This window comes from Nannospalax galili, unplaced genomic scaffold (assembly GCF_000622305.1).
Source record: "Nannospalax galili isolate Female #2095 unplaced genomic scaffold, S.galili_v1.0 scaffold217, whole genome shotgun sequence".
Classification (NCBI taxonomy): Eukaryota; Metazoa; Chordata; class Mammalia; order Rodentia; family Spalacidae; genus Nannospalax; species Nannospalax galili.
The window spans coordinates 1,298,206-1,321,877 of NW_008340643.1; the positions used below are offsets into that span (position 1 = coordinate 1,298,206).

At 39.6% G+C, this 23,672-nt stretch overlaps 1 protein-coding gene across 1 annotated transcript in view; it reads right to left on the bottom strand.

Annotated features, from left to right (window-relative positions):
- The window catches only part of Map3k15 (mitogen-activated protein kinase kinase kinase 15), a 139,080-nt gene that overhangs the window by 81,095 nt on the left and 34,313 nt on the right, over window positions 1-23,672 (bottom strand). The window contains exons 4-6 of the mRNA XM_029564781.1: window positions 14,039-14,232; window positions 10,950-11,118; window positions 8,603-8,709 (exon numbers count right to left, since the gene is read on the bottom strand). Of these exons, the coding sequence (XP_029420641.1) occupies window positions 8,603-8,709; window positions 10,950-11,118; window positions 14,039-14,232 (470 nt within the window). The remainder of the gene's footprint in view (window positions 1-8,602; window positions 8,710-10,949; window positions 11,119-14,038; window positions 14,233-23,672) is intronic.

Sequence of the window (23,672 nt, forward strand, 5' to 3'; positions counted from 1 at the left end):
AATATTCCTCAACTGATGAGTGGATAATGAAAAGGTGGTTCATTTATACGATGAAGTTCTAATCAGTAGTAAAGAAAGATGAAATCATGGAATTTGCAGGTAAATGGGTGGAACTAGAAACTATTATACTAATTGAGGTAACAGAGACTTAGAAAAAAAATCGATGTATGTTCTCCCTCATATGTGGATTCTAGAACCAAACCCTGATAAGTGAGTATGTATCCAGACATAACTACAGGAACCAGGATAATGGAAAGGAACCAGGGAGGTAAAGGAAAAGAAAGAACCTGAAAGAGAAGAACAGTAGGAAACAGGCCTTAATAAGGGAGCTGTGGATAAAAATTGGGTTAGTTTAAGGGAGCGGGGAGGGAAGGGTATACCAGGAACCTAGGGGATAAAGGGAAAGAAGGAACTCGAGAGGTAGGACAGTAGGAGAAGGGTATTATTAAGGGAGAAGGGGGGAAATGGGGAAACCTTAGTTGGGGAAACCATGATGGAGGGGTCAGAAAATGCGAGAGATAAATAATGCCTACCTGGTTTTAAAAACTAGAGGGAATCATATTAGTCCAACAACCTACTGACAAATTATACATAACAGATCAAGAAATATATCTCTAGATAAGGTTTATTTGAGACCAACTGGTCATTACCCAAGATTTATCTGCATGACACACAGTAATTAAAAATGCCAGAATGGTGGAACTAACCTTCTTGGATGTTTAACAGACATACTTTGAGGCCTATACTAATTTGGTCAGAGGGACATAAAGGACAGTTTTTGCTCCTTGCTCTCCTAGGTCAACTAGTTCCAGGGGACTATGAGCATCTCTCAAAATGTCCTGTAACTGTCGTGAGTCACTTGTCCTCTTGATCAAGGAGGCTGTGGAGACCCCACCAGATGGACTTGAATCAGTGTCCAGTTGACAAAGAGGAGGGTCAACACAGAGGAACTATTTCCTCCATGCTTCCAAGTGAAGCCATCCATGGTAGAGAAGGACCTTTGACTTATCTTCACATAGGCAGAACTGGTAAAAGAAAGATATATATATATATATGAACTATATGATTCAGCAATCCTTCTGTGTATATATCTACAATAATTGAAAGCAGGATCTCAGAGACATTTTCACACTTATGTTCATAAGAACAAGACTGACAATAGTTAAGAGACAAATGCAACCTGAATGTCCAAAGTGTGGACAAAATGTGGTCTACCTATACAATGAAATATTATTCAGGTTTAAAAAGGAATAAATTTGGCTGGGCATAGTGGCAAACACCTTTAATACCAGCACTTGGGAAGCAGAGGCAGGTGGATCTCTGCGAGTTTGAGGCCAGCCTGGTTACATAGTGCAATCCAGGCCAGGTGGGGCCAAAGGGAGACCTTGTCTCAAAAAGAAAGGAAAAAATTTCTGGTTCATAGAACAATGGGGACGAACCTTAATTGTACTGTGCTAAGTCAAATAAGGCAGGCATAAAAGACAAACGCTGTATTATTATCCTTATAGGAGGTATATAAATAGCTCAATTCTTAGAAAGAATGATGGCTACCAGAGGCTTGAGGGAGGGGAATGCAGACAGTTGTGTAATAGTTACACACAAGAGATTGAAAAGGTTCTAGAGATCTGTTCCATAACAGGGAGACCATATTTAGCACTACAGAACCACAAGCTTACAAATCATCAAGAGCAAATTTTAGATCATGTATTTTTACCACAATAAGAACCAAATCTAGACAAAAGCATATATTATAAAACAATATCACCATTCAGCTACCATCACGTCAAAGCAAAAAAAAATAAAGAGATTGCCCAACAATTTCAAGTGGAATCTCACGGCTTATTTTGGTGGTCCTGTAGGCATAGAAAATATAAGCTAAATCCTTCTACAAATAGTGAAATTAATTATGTCATAATATTATTAGCCTTAGCATTAAAAAGCTAGTGCTACATAGCATGCTCTGCTAAAATGAGGAAGTTGTCATCCCAGATTGAACTGACCTGTTGTTATATTTGGGGGCCTTTACTTTTTTCTTCATCCTTTCTAAAATACAGAGTTTGGATTCTATGATGCCATCTAAGTTGTCACTTGTAGGAAAGCAGCAACAAATATATTTCTTTTTGTAATCTGCTTTTAGGTAGCTGGGGACAGTGTACCATGATTGGGAAGATAACATCGTTTTTCCACTGGTGACAAACATGTAATACAGAATGGCTATTTATATAACCACAGAAAGGAGATAGTGAATGTAAAGAGAAGAGATGAAAGGAGGCTGATGGTTATTCCAGAGTGACAAGCCCACACCACTGTCCTAGGCAAAGTGTCCTTTTGAAAAAACAATGACCTGGCTGTGGGTTCTGAAACAAGATTGGAGTTCCTGTGATATATGCTGGATTAAGTCACTTTTGTCTATTATCCCATGCCTCCATTTTCAGGGACAGTTATCAAGGTGGAAAGATCTGCTCTGAAAGTAGACGCCATCCACCAATAAAAATCTAGAGATCCAGATAGAATAAAAGAGGGAAAAACTAGTCTACCAGCCAGCACATGCAAGCTCTGTTTTTTCCCAAGCAAGTGGTCTATTGCTGCTGCCTCAATTGCCTATAAATATCAGACCCCAGGTTCTTCAGTTTTTCAGTGCAGACTCACATGAGCCACCTTCCAAGGAGCTTCCATACATGAAGGCTTGGACTGGGAATGCACCACTGGTTCCCCTTAGACTTGGAGGCTTCTAGCTATTTGGACTGAGAAACTACCAGGTTCTCAGAGTTTCCAGTGTACAGATGGCTACTGTTGGACTATCCAGATTTCAAATGTGTAAGCCAAACTATCCAATTCTCATCTATAATTATATATGTACAATTATATATAATGTATAACATATATATACACATATATACATACGTATATAACTTATTGGCTCTATGTCTATAGAGAATAATGACTAATAGAGATTTTGGTGCCAATAGGGCTTTAGCTGTGGGTTTACCTGATAATATGGTTCAGAAGTCTTTGGAACTAGTCTTTTCTGAGGATCCTGGAAACATTTGGAAACACAGGCTAGAAAAACTGTAACCAGAGTTTGGTCAGTAATTCTGGTGGGTGCTCAGAACACTAGAATGTTGATAGAAATACAGGCAGCAAAGACTAGGCTCATGAAATTTCAGATAGGAACAGGCCTCTATTGGGAACTAGACTGGAGGGCATTCATACTAGATGATGACAAAGAACTTCTCCACAGTGTCCTGAGAATTTATAGGAGGATGAGTTCAAAAGTGATGAACTAACAAATTTGACAAAGGAAATTTCAGGGGAGTCAGGCATTCAGACTACGGCAACCATTTTAGTTGCCTGCTTTCAGCCAACTTTACAGTGAGACTACTGAGCAGAAAGGTTTGGAAATTTTGCAACTTGCCCAGAAAAGCAGCAGGTAAAGTTGGGGTCAGGGAAAATGAAGTGGCTGAAGAGACATGGGTCACTAAAAATCAGTCAAGTATGTTACATCAAGACAATAGGAAAGATACCTTGAGGGCAGCTCAGGCATTTCCCACCAGGCCTGCTCTTTGCAGGCTCAAGGTTACAAAGTTTAACTAATTTGAAAGACATTGATTTGGAAAGAGAGCTCCAGGGCTCCTAGTTGACATCAGGTCACCATACGGAAATGTTTTCCCATGTTCATTCTTCCAGCCACTCAAGGGCCACTGAAGTCATGGTCCAAGGGGCTCAGATACTGCTCAAACTGGTAGCAGACCTTGATGTTGTCCATATGATACTGTTTTGGAAGCAAACAGAAAGCAAGACTTAAGGGGAGTCATGAAGCTTCACCTAGATTGCAAAAGAAAGCCTGGGAGGATAGGCAGTGTGTGGCAAGATCAGGATCCCTATAGGCAACCCCTAGAGGGGTTGCAATACGTGACGCTGTGTGGATAAAGCTACTAGAGATGTCAGAAATGTGGAATAGCTGAAGAAAGCTGTAGGTATTGAGCAGAGCTATCCCAAAAGAGAGGCCATACAGGCTGCAAACAGCAAGGCCATAGCAACAGGGCCACCTAAACTCGCTTGGAGCTCATATCACAGCACCACATGCCATGGATGCTGAACACAGATCTATACTATTTAAGGTTTGTCCTGTTGGGTCCTAGTCTTACTTTTGTTCCATTTCTCTTTTCTATGCCCCCATTTCTCCTTTTTGGAATGGAAATGTTTCCTCTGTGCCATTGAGTGTAGGTTGTACATACCCTTCTTTTACATTTTACAGAGATTCACAGCTAATAGTTTACCTGGAGTCTCAAGAGACTTTGGATGTTTTAACAATGCTAGAACTATTAAGATTACAGGGGCTCACAGAGATAGACTGAATGCATTTTGCATTACGAGATGGACATGAGCTTTTAGGGAGCCAGGGATAGTGTGAATATGAAATATCCCCAATAGGGTCATATATTGGGGGCTTAGTTGCCTGCTGATGGACTTTTGGGAAGTGACTGGATTCTAAGGGGTCTGATCTAATCAATCCCTTGATAGATTCATTATATGATGACATTATTGGGAGACAAAATTAGGCGATGGGGCTGGAGAGATGGCTCAGTGGTTAAGAACTCTGACTATTCTTGCAGAGGACCCAGGTTCAATTCCCAGCACCCACATGGCAGCTAACAACCATCCCTAACTCCAGTTCCAGGGGATCCAAAGCCTTCTTCTGACCTCTGTGGGCATTGCACGACATGGGTGCACATACACACATGCAAGCAATATACATACACATAAAATAAAAATACTTTTTTAAAGTGGGAAATAAGGGCCGAGTGTGGTGGTGCATGCCTTTAATCCCATCACTCGGGAGGCAGAGGCAGGCAGATATCTGTGAGTTCTAGGCCAGCTGGGGCTACAGAGAGAGCCTGTCTCAAAGAGACCCTGTCTCAAAAAGACCAAACAAACAAACAAAAAAAGGTAAGAGATAAAGCCTACTTGAAGGAAATAAGCCACTGGACGCATGCTCTGGAAAGATGCATCTTGTTCCCTGCCCCTTCGCCTCCTGTCTGCCATTGAGTGGCTATGTTCTACTATGAGCACACCACAATGATGCTCTGCCTTATCACAGGCCCAGAGGATGACAGTCTGAAACTCCCGAAGCTGAGTGCCACACACAATCTTTCCTTCTTTACATTGTTTCTCTTGGGTAACATCATGGTTACAAACAATATTTAAAAATTAAAAAAAAAACTAATAGAACCATCTTTCTGCCCACTGGCTAGATCCTTGGTTAGAATATTGTACCTGCATTAGTGTACATAATAAAATCCTGTCTATAAAAGCAATAACAAATAAAAAGTTGCTCATAAAGAATTCCATGCCATTGAGAGGCCAGCAGTTTAACAGCTCAGTGGAAACTTGAAGTAGCTTTGAATGCAGTGAAGTGGAAGATACCAGGAAAAGCTGGCTGGCTCAAGCCAGCTTTCTTACCGACAGGGAGCCCTTGCCATCTGAGGGTCAAACATCATTCATTCCTGCCAACCTTTAGTAACTAATTTATGGCCATGTTTTGGTTCGCTTCCTAAGAGTTAAAGGTCATCTGTAGTGCAGGAGCATTCTTTTTTTTTTTAAATAGATACAAGGTAGTACCACTAACTTCCTCAAAACTATACACAAAGTCATATTCTGGTGCACCTATGCTGACAGCTAGACAAGTTCAAACAGAAACATGAACTTCAAGACTGGATTGCATATATAAATGAGGCAATAGGAAGCCCCTAGCTTATTGGGTGAAAAATAAGGTTCTTAGCACTCAGGATCCTTGCCTGGCCTGCAATACAGAGCCAGTGTCTGACAAGAGACAATCAGACCAGAAAGCAAAAGAGAAATTGGTTCTTTTACATGCAGCCCTAGCCATTCTGCCTCCAATTTAGAAATGTTTTTGTCTCCGAATCATCTCATCCTGCCATATCCATTTCTTAGATGCCAAATTTCCATTTCAAACCTGTTTTATGGTTTTTGTCATTTGACAGGATGGTAATTATTCATCCACTGTTTAACAATAGGTATCCTCTACTCTAGAATTGAAAGAAATGAGCAACTTACATGGCTTTTGGTTTTCATTTAACAAACCAACTTTAAGTGTGCCAGGAATTTCCCCAAGAGCCTCATAATTGATAATACATTTAATTCATATAAATCAAGGAACAATCAAGTGGAGGTAAGTGTTACTAAAATTGGATCCCATTACACTGGGGGAACAGAGTTCTTAGACTTTGTTTTCTCAGGCTTAATAAAGGCTTGCCTTCATTCTTAAGATATTCCCCCACTTTGGTTTGTTGCCTTTAAAATACACTGTAGGGAGGGAGGAGGCGAGAAAGGGGAGGAAAGAGAGAGGGGAGGGGAGAGAGGGGGAGAGAAAAGAGGGAGAGAAAGATGGGAGGGGAGAAAGAGGGAAGGAAGAAGGAGAATACATTTTCATAGAAACCTTGAAGCTTCCTCCCCTAAATGAAACAAAATCCCATCATCATCTGCTGGTATCTAGTGCATGTATATACTATATATCCGACACAAATGTGTGTATATCTATCTATATAAAACATGTACAAAAATGTTCATAAAAGCATTGTTTTTAATATTCCAAATCTGTAACAACCTAAAGGCCCATAATCAATTAAATGAAGAAATCATGGCATATCTATACAAATGGAATATTCTACAGCAACAAAAATGCTAGTGATACACACAACAGCATATATGAATCCCACAAACATGAAGCTGAAATCAAGAAGACATGAAAAGAGCATTTTGTAGGGTTCCATTAATATGAAGTTCAAAAACCAGCAAAAATAATCTATGAAGATTGAGGCTACAACATTGGTTACCTATGGAAAGGGAGGGGCTGCCTACAAAGCTGAACAAGGAACTTCTGTGATGATGAATATGTTTTTTTTTTAAATTTTGGTAGAGATGTTGTTTACTTGGGTATATTAATTTCTCAAACTCATCAAATTTTATACTTAAGATCCACACCTTTTACTATCCACAAAAATTTATCTTGACTTAAAAGAGAAAGGAAGCGGGGGTTATATGATTCCTGGAAGCCATTGGCTCCTGTTTTGACGCTTAATCCAACTGCTGAAACAAGGTACAGCCTCTGAGGCTAGGAAACCAGATGCAAGAATTTCCAGCACGCTCTGAACCCTCGCTTTATGGACCCCTTGTTGAAAATGTCATTCACTCAAAGGTTGATGAGGACATGACAGACCCCATCGGCTCTCAAGCTAAGTTGAATGCATTGCCAGAAGGCTCCTCTGGATGATTTGACAATATTAAGTAGCAGCTCCAACCGGGGGCAAGAGAGAGGGGATCTAGGCATGATTCTTAAAATATTTACTTCTTCCTATATATTATCAATGAAGGAAGGGAGACAGTAGAACTAAAGCATTCAGTTACCTGGGATTTCGTAAGTCTGAAGTAGCAAACTCTTAGTTATCCTTCAAAACCCTAGTAGTCATGTTTGGATAGGCATATGACCACCTACCTAGAAACTACATTTCCCAACTTCCCTTACAGCAAGATGGAAGTCATGTGACTGAGTGTTCACCAAGGAAATGTAAGAAGCAGTAATTCACTTTAAAGAAAATCACTTTCCTTTCCCCCAATATGCTTGCTTTCCCCGCCACCCCAATACTGTTCCATAGGTTGTCACACAGTCGTAGTGACCTAGCTTCAACCATGCAGATGAGGCCAACATTCTAGAAGATGAAGAGAACTTATAAAACAGTTGGGTCTTATGTCCAAAAACAATTCCCAGAGCAGTGCTGAGCCACTAGCCCGGTCTATTCAGCTCTACCCTGCTTTGCAAAAAGAAAACTTCAATCTTATTTAAATCATTGGAGTTTCAGGCTCTTTGTTACATCAAATTATTTAAGCTTTTAAGGCTTGTGGTCTCTAAGCAGGGCTTTCCAAGTTTAACATACAGTCTACATAGGCTTAGCACTTTGATTTCCTAAGTTCAGATTATAAAAGTACATAAAACTAACTCTGTGCTTGCCTATCATACAACATCAATCTTATTGTTTCAGTTAGGCCCCCATAGCCTACAAGATACTATCAATGCCTTCTCCATGCCCATCATCCCATTCTCTATGCTGACTCTTACATCCTGCATTGCTTCTCTAGCATCTCGTGTTCTAGTTGCACTGGATTTTCCAATACACCTTGCACAAAAGAACACTATGCTCCAACTCAGGCCAAATGGAATGGTTTTTTCACAATTCCTTACACCCTACCCTCTCCCATCCATGATGTAATTCTTCAAAACTCAACCCAGAAAACACAGAGAAGCTTCTCTACCCCTAAGCAGAATAACTCCTTCCCTCTGTTATACTTTTGAATCACCTTGGACAACCCCTTTATTAAACCACTTATCACCATGTCTGATCTCATAGCTAGAATATTTATAATTCAATATATACGCAAAGTCCCACAGGACAAAGAGACTGTACCTTACCCATTTTTATACCCTTGGCAGTTGTTGGCATATGACCTGTCTCATACCTGATGAGTGCTGATAAAAAGAAGAATTCATCAGGTGTTTGCAAACCCTATATACAGTCATTCTTACCTATTTAGTGCAAATGCATAGTGGAATTTAATATTATGTTGATCAGCCAAATCACACGTAGGCAGCATCTCCAGTGTTTCTACCAGCTTGACCATCGCATTATAGTCCTGTTGGCAAAAGGTCTCAGAGTGAGAAAGAAAGGAAACACAACTTCGAAGATTTCTCTGAACAGTTATAAACATAAGACAGCCTCCAAATTTAAGATAAACTTTTCGTTACATACAGTATTTAATGGAGCTAATTATAGCCTACTGTTTTGGTTTGGTTCATGGGATTGGCTTTCACTATGTAGCCCTTGCTGGCCTGGAACTTGCTATGTAGACCAGAGTGGTCTTGAACTCACAGAGATCTGCCTGCCTCTGCCTCCCCAGTGCTGGGATTAAAGGAATGTATGACCATGCCTGGCAATTGTAGCCTTTACAAATATAGAAAAATAATCAGAAAAGATGAATGAGAGAGAAGAGGACAGAAAAGGAACTACTGCTACCAAAGGGCACAAAAGGATCAATGGAAAATTAAATCAAAAGCAAGAAAAGAAAGCAAGTGAGCCTACCAACCAAGATGATGTTATGTGTTGAGTGTAGGAGCGTCATCACCAGCAATGGGACTGTATTAAAGTGAGTTGGATATATATACACAAGGAAACTTAGATATTTTCCCACACAAATGGAGAAACTTCCTAGTTATTTTGCCAGAATCAATCAAATGAATCAAAGTCAGGATTTCTCACCTGCAACACTGTTGATGTTTTGGGCCCACATCTCTGCTGTGGATGCTGTCCTGTGCATTGTCTGATAGGTAGTTGCAACCCTACTAGAAGCCAATAGCATTCCTGTCCCTCACAGTTTGACAACCAAAATGTCTCCACACAGAAGCCAAATGCCTCATGATGAAAAATCATTGCTCTAAATGCTATGTAATTACTCAGGGAAAAATGTCTCCACTGGGCTCCCTTTTAACAGTGCTACCAGTTACCCTTTCACGCAGATTCAGAATCATTGGCATTGGTCAACTCACTGTCAGTTAGTCACCAGAGAGGACCTCTGCACAGAAACCTGACATCTGGTTCTAGACCTTGATGTTACTGGCTCAGAAGAGAGAAGTCTGTATCCAAGGAACCTTCCAGCTCTTCTTTGAGTCTAAGTTCTACCAATGCAAAATTAGGAAATGAAGGGATACATGAATGCAAGGACAGAAGAAAGCTAGCAACTCGAAAAAAAAAAACATTTCAAAAGCAGGGCATGGTGGTATACACCTATAATCCCTGCACTTGGGAAGCAGAGGCAGGAGGATTAGGAGTTCAAAGTGAGCTTTGGCTACATGGCAACTTTGAGGCAAGTTGGGCTGCATAAGACCCCTTCTCCAAAACAAATGAACAAAACACAAAAGGAATCACTTCAAGAAAGGTCACTTTCATTTTCTTGTTGCATAGGGATGATGTAATCATTAGAATAATTCCCAACACCACCAATTACTGAAAGCAGTTAGTTGTATTTGTGTGTCACCAGGCCATGAGTTCCTTTGTAGTTCACTCTGTTCTTGGTCCAAGTCATAAATCAATGCCTCCATCATTTACAGAACAACCATCTCTAGTGTAGCTCTGTAATATTCTATAAGTAAAGTATGTTATCCTTTTTCTATGCCCCCAGAGGGAAAAGGGGCGAGTTACCGTTAACACTGGCTAAATGTGGAGGCAAAATGCTCAATTTCCTTCATGGTACCACATCCCACAACCTTGGTCTCCAGTAACTTCTGCAATAAATATCTGCATTTGCTGGTTCTTGAACATACCTTGGCTATTCCTATTGTCAATGACAAGTGGTAGCAAAGAAAGAAGGATGTGACAAAGGCAGAGAAGTACCAGAAGTAAGACAAGGGCAGGGGAGTCAGCCAGCTTTAGTCTGAATCTTCACCTCCATCTGCTGTGACTTTGAGGAGCAGGCTACTTAATTTTTCTAAGCCTCAAATTTCCTGATTTGTAGAGTAGGAATAATCAGAGTACACCTGAACCATAGGATTAAGAAGACTTAATGGACTGGGATTTTAAATGGCTTGGAGTAATACCTATCACAAAGTATATATAAACTTTTAAATTCTTAATTTCTTGTTTTAAATAAGCCTATACAATGTGACCTCTTGTTGGAGTGGTCACTCCAACCCTAATGTGACAAAAACCTCTAAAACAGCCATAATAGCTAAGCTGGATAGCCTAACATGAGCCTATGTTTCTATTTATATAAAACGGCTCCCTCATCATACACCTGCTATAATAGTACTTCATATGAGGACTTCCTCATGCTCAAGAAAAATCAAGACTATGCTAGCCTAACCTAGGCATACTTCATACCTGGATATCACGGTAGGACAGGAGTAAATTAATGATGATGTCTGAGGTTAGAACCTCAATGTTATCCATGCGGAGTTTGATCCGAGTCAGTTCCTTTGCCAGTTCATCACCCTGGTATTTTTCTCTGGCTTTCCGGATGTCATTTAACAGGGTTTCTTTGTAATACACACTGGAGGAGGAAACAAAAACCTCCTATCATATCTGTCTACATCCAGGACCTTCTTTAGTGTTCAAACCAGCATGGTTCTCACTGACATGATTTGGGTTAAAACATGGAGGAGACCTTGGCCAGCCCTAAGCCTCCTTCTGCCAGCATTTCTTGTTCACATAATGTAGCAATGAACCAGTAAGTGATAATAAAACTCAGTTTACTACAACCTTAAAAATCTATTCAAAGCTGAAATAATTCAGACAGCCCACAGGACATTCAATGTACCTCCCTCATTCTTAAATATATATAAGGCATGAAGGAAGTTTATTGAAATATTTGTTTTCACCACTAACAAGAGATTATCATAAACCAAACAAAATGTCAAAAAACATGAAACATAGGCAATTCACTTTTAAAACATTCTCATTTACTAAGTGGTCCCAGTTAGTAGTCATGAAGCTGTTCCTAGCTGAAGGATAACTGGAAACTGGTGTTGCATCCCTAAGAATCCAAAAAGTGGTACACAGCGGTCATGCCAGGAAATTTGCAGACAACTTTGCCCTTCACCCCTAGCTTTCCTTGTTATATTTGTCTGCCAGAATGTTTTTCTAATATAAAATACAAAATTCCCCTTGTGAGCATCTAGATAATAAGAGGATATGCAAAAACTTTTGGAACAGTTTAAATACACTATCTGGTACTTGATTTAAACCTTGAAAAACATCTTAATTTGGTGGGACAGAGGCCAACTTACAATGACCATAGACTGATTTAAATGTCTTGACTATTTTCCAAGTGATTTTAAATAGAGATTGGGCATTAGCAAGCAGTAATACTGTCAACCCATTAAGAAGCTAAAATGATCTAACTGTACAGAGCAAAATGAAACTGCTCATTAAGAAAAAGTAAACCAAATTAAATAATCACCTTTAGAGAAAGAAAAACAAACAGACAAAATAGGAACAAATGGCACTTACTCTGAATAATTAAAAAACTATGGCACATAAATGTACATGCAGTACATAGCCTGGTCCAATGCTCACAATAAGACCTCAGTTAACATTTAGAGAATAAAGTGACAGTCTAAAAAAAGAGGGTTCTAATGTAAAAATATCATCTTTCATCTTTATTTCCTTATTTGTCAACTGCTATTACCCTAATGATGCGCAAATTAGCAGATTCTGCCAGTGTTCAAAATTCTGTCATTAATTGAATGAGTCATTAAGTTGGGTGACAGCCATTGCCCATTTGGCAGACTATAAAGGCATTAAAGCTACTAAAGTGTTATTGGTTTAGCCTGAGAAGTAAAAAGTTAGATTTTAGTCTTGTTTTCCAGGGTAATTCTGAAAAACATTTAAATAAACAAAATATAATAAGAACAGTAACTTTTCAATAACTAAAACTATGTCATATGTGTTGGAGACATCAGATATGTAATAAATGTATAGGCATTTCTGCTCTGGTAACCAGGGAGGATGTTGCTAATGACTGTAGTTTTGGAAATGTTTTCAAAGTGATTTTTAGCATAAGACTCAAGATAGCTTATAAATCTGCCAGAATTAGCACTTGGACTAAGACCTTACCTGGCATCCCTATTATAGAATTTTTTCAACCAGAAGCACCATTCAACTTCTTAACTATCATCAGATGCCAGCCACCAGGTGAAATTCACCAAAAGGCATTTTGAGTCCTCAGAAAGTAAAACATGTGATAAAACTTGTTTTCCTCCTAATAAACAGATTCACTGAAGGAGAAACAAACTTGAACCCATTTCTTGCAAAGACCTGATTCACCTGGTAGATTCAAGCTATCTCCCTCTGTTATATCTGAACATATGTCACTGAGAGAAATTGCTTACTAAATTAGAATAAAACATTTCTTTTTCATAAGATAGCTGATAAAGTATCAAAGAAATCCCCTATTAGTGTGCTGCCATGTTGGTTGCCAGGCTTCTTTCCCACTAATATCTGCATCCAGAGAAGAGGCCAACAGGATAGAAAAGGTGAGAAGACTTAATATGGGTGACTCTCATGCCAAGATTTTAATGATAACCCTCCACAGTTCAGAGTACCATAATTTGAGTGAAAGCATGACACGAGGACCTTGAAATTTTATTCCCAGTCATTTCTGCCAGGCCTTTGAATTTTCATTTGTTTTGTAAGAACAAATCCTTCTTATGACACAACTTGCAGGAATAAATCCTTTAAATTGGCTGCAAACAAAACTGAATCTTTCAATTAAGACTAACTTCCTGCCTTTAACTTATTACAAACATTGAAGGTACGGTTTCTTAAACACTGAGTTTCAAAGAGCGGAAATGACTTTCCCAAGGCTACCAAGTGAAGAATCATCTAAGCCAGGATTCATATTCAAACTTGTATACCTCTGAGTGAGTATGCCATACCACATGACATAAATCTACAGATAACATGTCACAGGACATCCTGAGGTCAGGTTGGCTACAGCTTGAATCAACCCATGCTCATAAGAACTTAAGGTCAGAATGACCTTTCTCTGGCATTTTAAGAACCTGAGTAACTGAGGGAGTACAAAGCCATGTTCAGAAATTATCTTAAGACACAGACTCTCAAAGTTGAAAGAGATCATTAAAAACAATCACTGAGTTAACGTCCCTGTTTTCTAGAGGAAAAAAAAAAGCCACAGTGAAGAAGAGTTACATATTAAGGTAACACAGGACATGGGGAGTTAGGACTAGATTCAGGCCCAATTCTAACCATGTAACTCATCTTCTCTTCTGGCTTCATCTCAGGAACTCAGCTCAGTGAGGCACCAAGGGAGCAATAGTGAATTCCAGGATATTTTTTAAGTGGATGGCCAACCTTCCCCATCCTCTGGGCATCCTGGACACTTCAAGGTATTCCACACATACCCACCCTCAAAGTGAAGTGAAAAATTTTCAAGAATCTCAGAAAATTACCATGAGGTCACATGGATGTCCTTAAGGAGGGTAATGAACCTGTCCACCAGGGGCATACATAGTGGGCCCAGGATGGTGTCCCAGTTGGGTTGTATGTACTCCGAGGCTCGCCTTTGGGCATCATTCTCGCAGCAAAAATAATCAGCACATGGCGTCACAATGTAGGGAATGAAATAATAATTCCCACTAGATGCCTGGAAAAAAGAAACAAAAATGTTCCAGAAAGCAATTGACATAGAAGCACAGCTGTGGTTCTGGTCAGGTAGACCTGGGAGGAGAAGATGCCCTGTATAAACCACACTTTGTACAACAGCGTTTCTAATATGTTAGGCTCAAAACAGGAAACCACTCATTTTCAAAATCTCTACCAAATAAATAACATGACAACAATTTGGTTTCAACTGATAAACTGACCTGTGTATACCTCTGAATTTTATTAGCAAAAATGCTCAAGAGTTTTCAGTTTTAGAAATTACATTGATTCACTCACTACCTGTTCCCCAAACCAAAAAGAACTTGAATCCTTTGATAACCAAGGATTATAATGTGGCATACTGTTGTTTTTAAGCATAGATTAAAAAGGCACATTACTTGACAATACAGGTAAACTATTAACTTGGGCAAATAAAAATTTTTTATAAGAAACATCAATTAATATTAGTCTCAGATCTTTTTTAAAAACTACTGAAATTGTCTTCATCCTTAAGTAACAGCCAGGTAAATCAACATCTTCTTTTCTATGGAACAATGATAGTTGACTATGAATCACATTCCTTTGTAAAGCATTACCTTTAAAGGGCATTACCCAAGTATTCAATTTTTAGCACATTTAGAGGCTAAAGCTACATTCTTTATATGATATTATTACAGTCAATCTTTTTATATCTATAGATTTAAATATTCATACTATATATAAGTATATAATATACACAAATAACTATGGAATATATATATATATATATATATATGTAATTACATAGGATGAAGACCAAGGGCCTGATTCTGGAAAACAGTCTATTTGAAAATACTGGATGTTTAGTTGGATCAAATCCAGTAAGGATTAGCACTCAGGAGGTGGAGTCAGGAGGAGCAGAAGTTCAAAGTCATGCTCAGCTACATAGCAAGTTTGAGGCCACCCTGAGATTCATGAGACTTTAGCTCTGAAAAAAAAGAGACCTTCAATTCCTGTATCTCATCTTTCATTTTTAATGAATGTATATCACGTGAAAAATACTTGACTTCTTTCAGTTGAAGTAATAAATAGATGCTCAGGGAGTTTGATCTAATGCAGACATAACCTGAGAAAGCACACTTTCTTGAGGCTAGAGAGATGACTGGGTCAATAAAGTGCCTGCTGCAGAAGCATGAGGACCTGAGTTGGGATCCCCAGAACCCAGATAGAAGGCAGACACCGGGCTTATCTAGAACCCCAGCTCTGGGGAGTGCACACGTACAGATCTCCAGATCTCACTGGTCAGCCAGCCTAGGTAAATCCATAAGCTCCAGGTTCAGTAAGAGACTGTCACACACACGCAAAAAGGTAGAGAATGATTGAGGAGGATGGATACTGGACATCAATCTCAGGCTTCCACACTGGTGCACCCCTTCATGAATATGTACATATAACACATATAATGTATATATTTTTAAAGGCACACTTCCTCCAAGAACTGAACATCAATCAAGGAATAAGACTTCTTTAAAATTAAAGAGAAATTTATTAACTTCAGGGAAAATCGTCAGAATGCCATAATTTAAGATCAAACAGGAAACCAGGGGAAATTTACAACATCTAAGAAGTATTCTATTTGAGTAAAATCAGCTTACAGAATAATCAGCAGCATTTTTGTTTCTAGCTTAACTTAAAATGTAATTCTCCTGAAATTCTCTCCTTTTTCTATCTTGTTGGGCTCTATGACGACACATTTTGAATCTTAAAATTATATATTTTGAGGCGGGCGTGGTGGTGCACGCCTTTAATCCCAGCACTCAGGAGGCAGAGGCAGACAGAGATCTCTGTGAGTTCAAGGCCAACCTGGTCTACATAGTGAGTTCCAGGATAGCTGGGGCTACAGGGAGACCCTGTCTCAAAAAGACCAAAAAAAATTATATATTTTGTTAAAAACCATCACAAGCACTGCTTTACTTACAGTGAAAACTAGGGGAGCTGATTTTTTTTCTTTTTGAATTTTTAGTGTTTAATAAAAAAAATTGGAGGGGAGGAGGTGTTAGAGAAATGACTCCGCAGTTAAGAGCACTTGTTGCTCTTATAGAGACCAGGGTTCCATTCCCAGCACCCCATGGGAGCTCATAACCACCTGCAACTCCTCAGGCATCACATGACACAGGTGCACTTACATACATGCAGTCAAAATACCCATAAAATTTTAAAAATGTATGTGTGTATGTAGGTCAGAGGACAGACAACCTCTGGTGTCAGTCTCAGCCTTCCATCTTGTTTGAAAAAACAGGGTCTTAGCCAGTTGTGGTGGTGCACAGCTTCGATCCCAGCACTCAGGAGGCAAAGGCAGGCAGATCTCTGTGAGTTCAGGACCAGCCTGGTTTACATAGCGAGTTCCAGGCCAGTTGGGGCTATAGGGAGACCCTGTCTCAAGAAGACCAAAAAATAAATATTTTTTTAATTTAAATTATGTGTACATGTGCATGTTTGTGTGTGTTTGTACATGTGAGTGTGGTGCCCAGAAAGACCTGAAGAGGCCATCAGAGCCCCTGGAGCTGGATTTACAGGTGAATGTGAGCTGCCCTGATGTCAGTGCTGGGAACAGAACTTGCCTTCCCTGGAACTGCAGAATGTGCTCTTAACAGATGAGCCATCTCTCCATCCCTGTTGGAAGGGTTTCTAAGGTGCCTCCCCACCACCTCCTTTCCCCTCTTTTTTGATAAGTGAAACTCCTGAGGTGCCTTGCAAAGGACTACAACCTAATAAGGTAAAACCATAGGTCACAAAGGTTGCATGAGGTGGTTAAGATTTGTCTTTTATCATAAAAGAAAGCTCTTGTGAGATTCCTAGAAAACTGCAGGTTTATAGATGGGAAGGGCACTTAGGTCTTATTTTATTTATTTATTTTTTGTTTTGAGACAGGGTCTCACTAAGTAGTGCTGACTGGCCTGGAACTCATAGAAAGCCACCTGCCTCTGCCTCGTGAGTGCTGGGACCAAAGGCATGTGCCACCACACCCATCCTTATTTTAATATCCTTTTTTTTACTCTATTTAATTTAATAACCCCATGATTAGAAGAAGAATTTCATTACAGCTTTAATATATTCAGTAACAATTTCCACAGCAAGGATTCATCTCTTTCAAAAGTAGCTGTAAATTTTTAGGCTCACAGTTGAATTAATACAGTTATACAATATTGAACTCAGTATATAGGCCCTGTAAGACATAGAATTAAATGAGTTTTTACCTTTTAAAGAAGATCTCCATTTCATTTTCTAATATGCTGTTTCCTACATTTTTAATGCTACTAATACTTAGATGTTTGCATGTGTGCCTTTAATCTCTATGTATCTGATTATTACTAGTCACAGTCAGTTACACTCAGATCCTTGGCACCTGTGTATGGATATAAAGTGTAATGTTTATCATCCCTACTAATTAACATGAAGTAAATTTTTATGCTTCCTCCTCAAATATGTCTTTTTCATTAATTTGTTGATTTGTGTGCATATCATACAGAACATCCCACATAATCTTTTTCATCTATATACCCACTTCCCAAATGGTACCCTCCCATAGCCTCCCACACACACATTGGAGCCCATATATTCTGTCATCCCTGTTACTGTCCACTGTGTTGTCGGCACCCGTAGCCATTCCCACTGCTTGTCCATCTGCTGAATCTAGTCAGCCTATCTTCATAAGTATTAGATGAGCAATATTGTGGGTTTTGCAGACCTCAAAGTATCTGTTCCAACTACTCTACTCTGCTTTTGGAGTGCAGAAGGGGAAGCACATCACCCACAAACACCTGAGCACGGCCATGTGCCAAGAAAATTTTATGTATGGACACAAATTCAGAGTTCCTATTTTTATGTATCCTAAAATAGTTTTACTTCCAATCATTTAAAAAATATTTTTGAATATCTTGGGGCTGGAGAGATAGCTCAGCAGTTAAGAGCCCTGGCTGCTCTTGCAGAGGACCCAAGTTCAGTTCCCAGCACTTGCTTGGTGGCTCACAACTGTCTGGAACCTCAGTTCCAAGGGATCCAATGCCATCTTCTGGCCTCTACAGGCACCAGGCACACATGTAACATACATACATGCCAGTAAACAATACACATAAACAAAAATAAATCTATTTAAAAATCCTTAGCTCAAAGGCCATACAAAAAATAAGTAATGGGTCTACCTTTGTCTTCAAATAAGTTATCAGATAGTCCATTAACTGTGAAAATATGATTCTCTGAGAATAATTACCCTGCTGTGGAGACCATTTCTGAGGGTACCAGCTACTGGCATTAAACCCAACAATACAAAAGTGCCAGGGTTACAAATATAATGGGCAACAGTTCATGCGTGTGGATGATGACTGGAAAAGGGTGGCTCATAAGAATTTCTTCACTATCACCAGGAACTGACTGTGCCAGAGGACTAAAAGACCCTCCTCCTCCATCCTAGTACTTTGAAGTTCTCAAAGAGACTTAAATTGCTGAGCAAACAAGGGTTTTGGCAGGTCAGAGAAAAATTTCTCCCTCATCCATGCTAGGAAATCTAAGTTGCTAAGGCAAATTAAATTAAATGCCATTTACAGATTCAAAAGTTAAAATGTTCTTTTAACCGAAATTGTTGGACTCTATGATAAAAAGCCTTCCTATTTCAGATTGAGAGAGGAAAAGACTGTGTGGATTGATGAGAGCCAAAAGGTAAAATATGTTTGAAAAATTATAGTTTATTTTCTGGGACTTTGTGTTAGACTAGAAGTACCCCAAGTTCCTTGGAGCCTAACTCCAAATAAATTACCATAACTAGTGAAATTCTTTTTTACAAAACCATTTAAAGTCTCCATAAATGGTTCTAAGGACATATAACAGAGAAAACAATCTGGTCATGAAAAACATACTAAATACTGATAAGAAAAGTGAGATTCCGAAGCATTTAACCTGCTCTTCCTCCTTGCCCAATCTCAAGTGACAGAAATTTTACCCTGGGTGAGTGTGACCAAGAAGATGGGCCTCCCTTTGAACCCCAGAAGGAAAAAGGGAGTCCTTCTAATACTTTCTGTATAGGGCAGAAGCTCTATCATAGGCAAAGTATATCAAGAACATGAAGTTCTGGTTTGATATTGCCCCTGCTCATCCATAAGGTGAGGCTCATGCCCAGAAGAGGCAACTAAGATGACCAAGGGCTACCACCACTACCCTTTGCATCACTCACAGAACTCCAAGAAAAGCTACTGGTAGTGTAGTGCCTGGGGAAGGAGCAGACTGTGAGAACAGAACCTCAGTAGCTCTCAAGCTGGGGTTGACTTTATGAGTAATATAGCATGGATAAGTTCATGTCTATGTGCACCAATTATTTTAAAGAGATTCTGCTGGCAAGTACTTAAGAGAAGTCTGGTAGCTCGAGGAAAGGAAAGGTAGATCAGCTCCACGTTTTGCAGAGAGTGAGCTAAACAAAGAGGGAGCTAAGAGAAGCCTTCCTAAGGTAATAATGTCTCAATAGAGAAAATCTATAAAGAGAACATTTTGAATTCTAGAGTTGGAAAATTCAACTTCCAAAATGAAAGATCTACTAGAGGTCAAGCATAAACAATCCTCAGGATAGACTGATATCTCTATTAATGCCACCTGAAGAACAGAAAAAAGCAGAAAGAAATAGATGACCTTTTTTGTGTCTTCTTTGAGACACGGTCTCCCAGTAGCCCCAGCTGGCCTGAAACTCACTATGTAGACCAGGTTCACCTTGATCTCAGAGATCCCTCTGCTTATGACTCCTGAGTGCTGGGATTAAAGGTGTGCGCCACCATGCTCAGCCTATGAACATAGTCTTAATGAAATATAAGACAACATTAAATCCACCAATATATACAACATAAAAGTCCCTGAAGTAGCCAGGCGTGGTGGCGCACACCTGTAGTCCCAGCACTTGGGAGGCAGAGGCAGGTAGATCTCTGTGAGTTCAAGGCAAGCCTGGTCTACATAGTGAGTTCCAGGACAGCTGGGGCTACAGGGAGACCCTGCTTCAAAAAGACAAAAAAAAGTCCCTGAAGGAAAAAGGAGTAAAAGAATGCACAAAGAGATAATTGTTGAAAACTTCCTAAATTTGGTAACACTAAGCTCTACATAACTAAGAAACTCAAGAGGGTTCAAAGACAGAGGTTCACACTCAGACACATCATACTCAAAATCTTGAAAGACAAGGCTCAGTGGGTAAGAATGCTTGCTATCCAAGAATGAGGACCTGAATTCAGATCCCATCTCCCACATAAAAAGCCAAGTATGCCTGCACAGTTGCAACCTTGGTGCTGCTGGAGCAGAGACGGGAAGATTGTTGGTTGCCAGCCTAGTTCCAGGGCAGGGAGAGACCCTGTCTCAAAATAATAAGGTGGAGGGTGGTGGTGGAGAGTGATAGATCAGGACACCTAACATCCTCCTCTGGCCTCTGCACATGCACACACCTGGACACACATGTGCATATATAATAAGCGTGCGCGCGCACACACACACACACACACACACACACAAATAAAAACAATAAAAAAGACAGAACTAAAGTCTTGAAAGCAACAAGGTAAAATGTCATGGACAAAGGAACTCCAGTAAGATAGTACTGACTTTTCATCAGAAACAATGAAGGCCCTGGGATGACATTCAAAGTGCTGAGAAAAATAATTAAGTCAAACAAGTGAATTTACAGGAATTGCCATACACCTATAATCCTAGCACTTAGGAGACAGAGGCTGGAAGATTCCAAGTTCAAGGCCAGCCTGGGCTAACAAGTTCAAGGTCAGGCTGATCTACTTAGCCCCCATCTCAAAGAACCAAGGGCTAAGGATATGGCTCAGTGGTAGATTGTTTTCCTACCATGGATAAAGCTCCCAAATATGATCCTTAGTACCATAAAACAAAATTAAAATTAAATATTGTATAATAGCATTTTTCTCTTCTCTTAATAAATTTAAAAATCAAATGCAGAAATGCAATGCATTTGACAACAAAAACAAAAAGCATACAGGTGGGAACAAAGTTGTGCTGGAACAAAGAAACGACACCAAATGGTAAGCAACTTAAATCCACAGGAACAAATTAAAATAACCAGAAATGGCAAAGAGCAAGATCAATATAACACCACCTCCTCACCACACATACACATGGGCATATGCATGGTTTCTTCTCAGTTTCATTTAAAAAGAAATAATTAAACCAGATGTGATGGTTCACTTCTGTAATCTCAGCACCCAGGAGCCTGAGGCAGGAGGATTCCTGTGACTTTGAGTTATGTACTGAATTTCAGGCTGGCCTGGTTAACAGTGTGAGACCGTTATGTAACAAAAGGCATACTCACAAAAATATTTATGAACATTACAATTAAATAATCCCAAGCCTCTGTAACATGCAGGCAAATTGAAGACATTAAAAAGCAATCTATTTAAATAGAATTTTTGTCTTAAAACTTCTGAAACCAAAAATTTCTGCTGAAATCTTATTTGCCTTATTCCTTTAGCAAACCTATCTTCCCAAATAGCATAGGGGTAAACTCTGTCCTCGTCCTGCTGAAATCCTAATAAGGTGTGAAAATAGGATTTTGACAAGCAAGATGTGTGCAGTGACAGGTTCCTGCTCGAGGAGGCAGAACAGTAGCAGCAGGAATTGATGAAGGCTTCCCTGCGGCTAGGAGAGGACCTGAGCTTGGAACAAATGTTTAGGCACCGTTAGAGAAAAATGAGGAGAAAGACAGGAAATGCATGAACTCTGAAACCAGCCCAGTGAGTTTAATAAACAAGACTGAAGAGACAGCAGGAATCTGGACACTTGGGAAGGTAAAAATACCTCCTTTGAGAAAATCTTTCAGAAACCATATAAAAGTTCAAGAAATCTGTCAGAAAGAAATTGGGACTAATGACTACATTTTAAAAAGCAATTCATAAACTCCAAATGAAAGCAGTCTTTTGAGTGTAGTACTTTTGTTCTTACAAAGAGCAAGAATAGGCCCAAACATCTTCAAATGATGGAACATATTCAGACTTTTGTTGGTGGAAAGACAAGAAATTAAAAAGAAAAACAATGATTAGCATAACACATGCTCAGTAGTGAAGTAGGATCAGCTATTTCTAATTGTTACATTTATAAATGGAAACATCTCAAGAGTCCAGCTCATTAAAACAAATCTAACAAAGGCAGCTTAGTTTCCTCCATAAAGAGGCACAAGAACTAGTATTCTAGCCACATTAATATGTAAACCTTATTCTAGATACTCAGAATATTTCTAAAAGGATGATTCTAGTGAAGTAAGTGGGGTCAGGGGGCAGAGTAAAAGCTACTGGTCTTTGGCATTGAGGTAGTAGAGCAATCTGCCCTCTCAAGATTTTAGTTCTTAACCTAGCAAGTGGAATTTTCCAAAAGTACTAGCATCTGTAAATATTAAGCCATGAACTGACTGTCCTATATCACCAGTAGGTTAAATAACAGATGCTTTTCATAAGCCCTCATCACAAAAGCTTAATTATAGTGTCTTAAATGCCATAACTTTTAAGGATGCCTGTCTCATTGCAATGCTTGCAGTTTGTTCTGAAAGATTTTAAGCATCACTTTAAGATTTACATATTTAAGGTTATGACCATAGATAGGTTAATCTGGCTCTGGTGGATGGACATACACTGAAGGACATTTGGGGACACAAACCTGACTTGACAGGCCTTTATATATATATACTAACTGGCCTAGTACTCACTGTGTAGCCCAGGTTGCCCTCAGTTGCACAATTCTACCTCAGCCTCCCAAGTGTTAGGATTGCAAGCATGCACCATCATGCCCAGCTTCAATAGTTCCTGGTTAATTGACTTGTTCTCACTGTATCCAAACAAGGCCTGTCCTCACACGGTTGTGCGACTATCACAACTCCTCTCCTTCTGTTCTTGTTTGAGTGGCTTTTTCCCCCTTGTTATTTACTGGGAGGAAAATGGGTCGTTTTCCTGTAGAATTACCTATGTTCTGAGTTTGGCTGGTGGCAATCCCTGGTATTCCTCGGTCACTGTCTTCCCTGGGAGCTGGGAGGGTAGATCCCAGGATGCCACCTGACTCAGGGCCTGTATGAGAGTTCCCAGGCTGAATAAGGATGCTATCCTATGTCATACCTGGAGGTATAGCCCTATCTGGGGAATTCTATTTTGATGTTAAGACTGACCTATATTGTCTTCCTAACCTCCATCTTAGGAAGTCCCCAACTTCCTAAGTGGGGTCCCCAGTGGTCTTAGCATCAGTCACCATTGCCTGGATGCATTATGACAGTAGGGTTTGCCAAAGGATATCCTTCCTGGTCTCTTTACCCTCCATGTATTAACAAAAAAGAACATTTCTTCATCTTTACTTAACCCATTTTCTGAATAACACCATATCTTAGTAGCCTCCAAAGGTGGCAGTCACTTATTTCTAAGTCATGGGTTATTAACA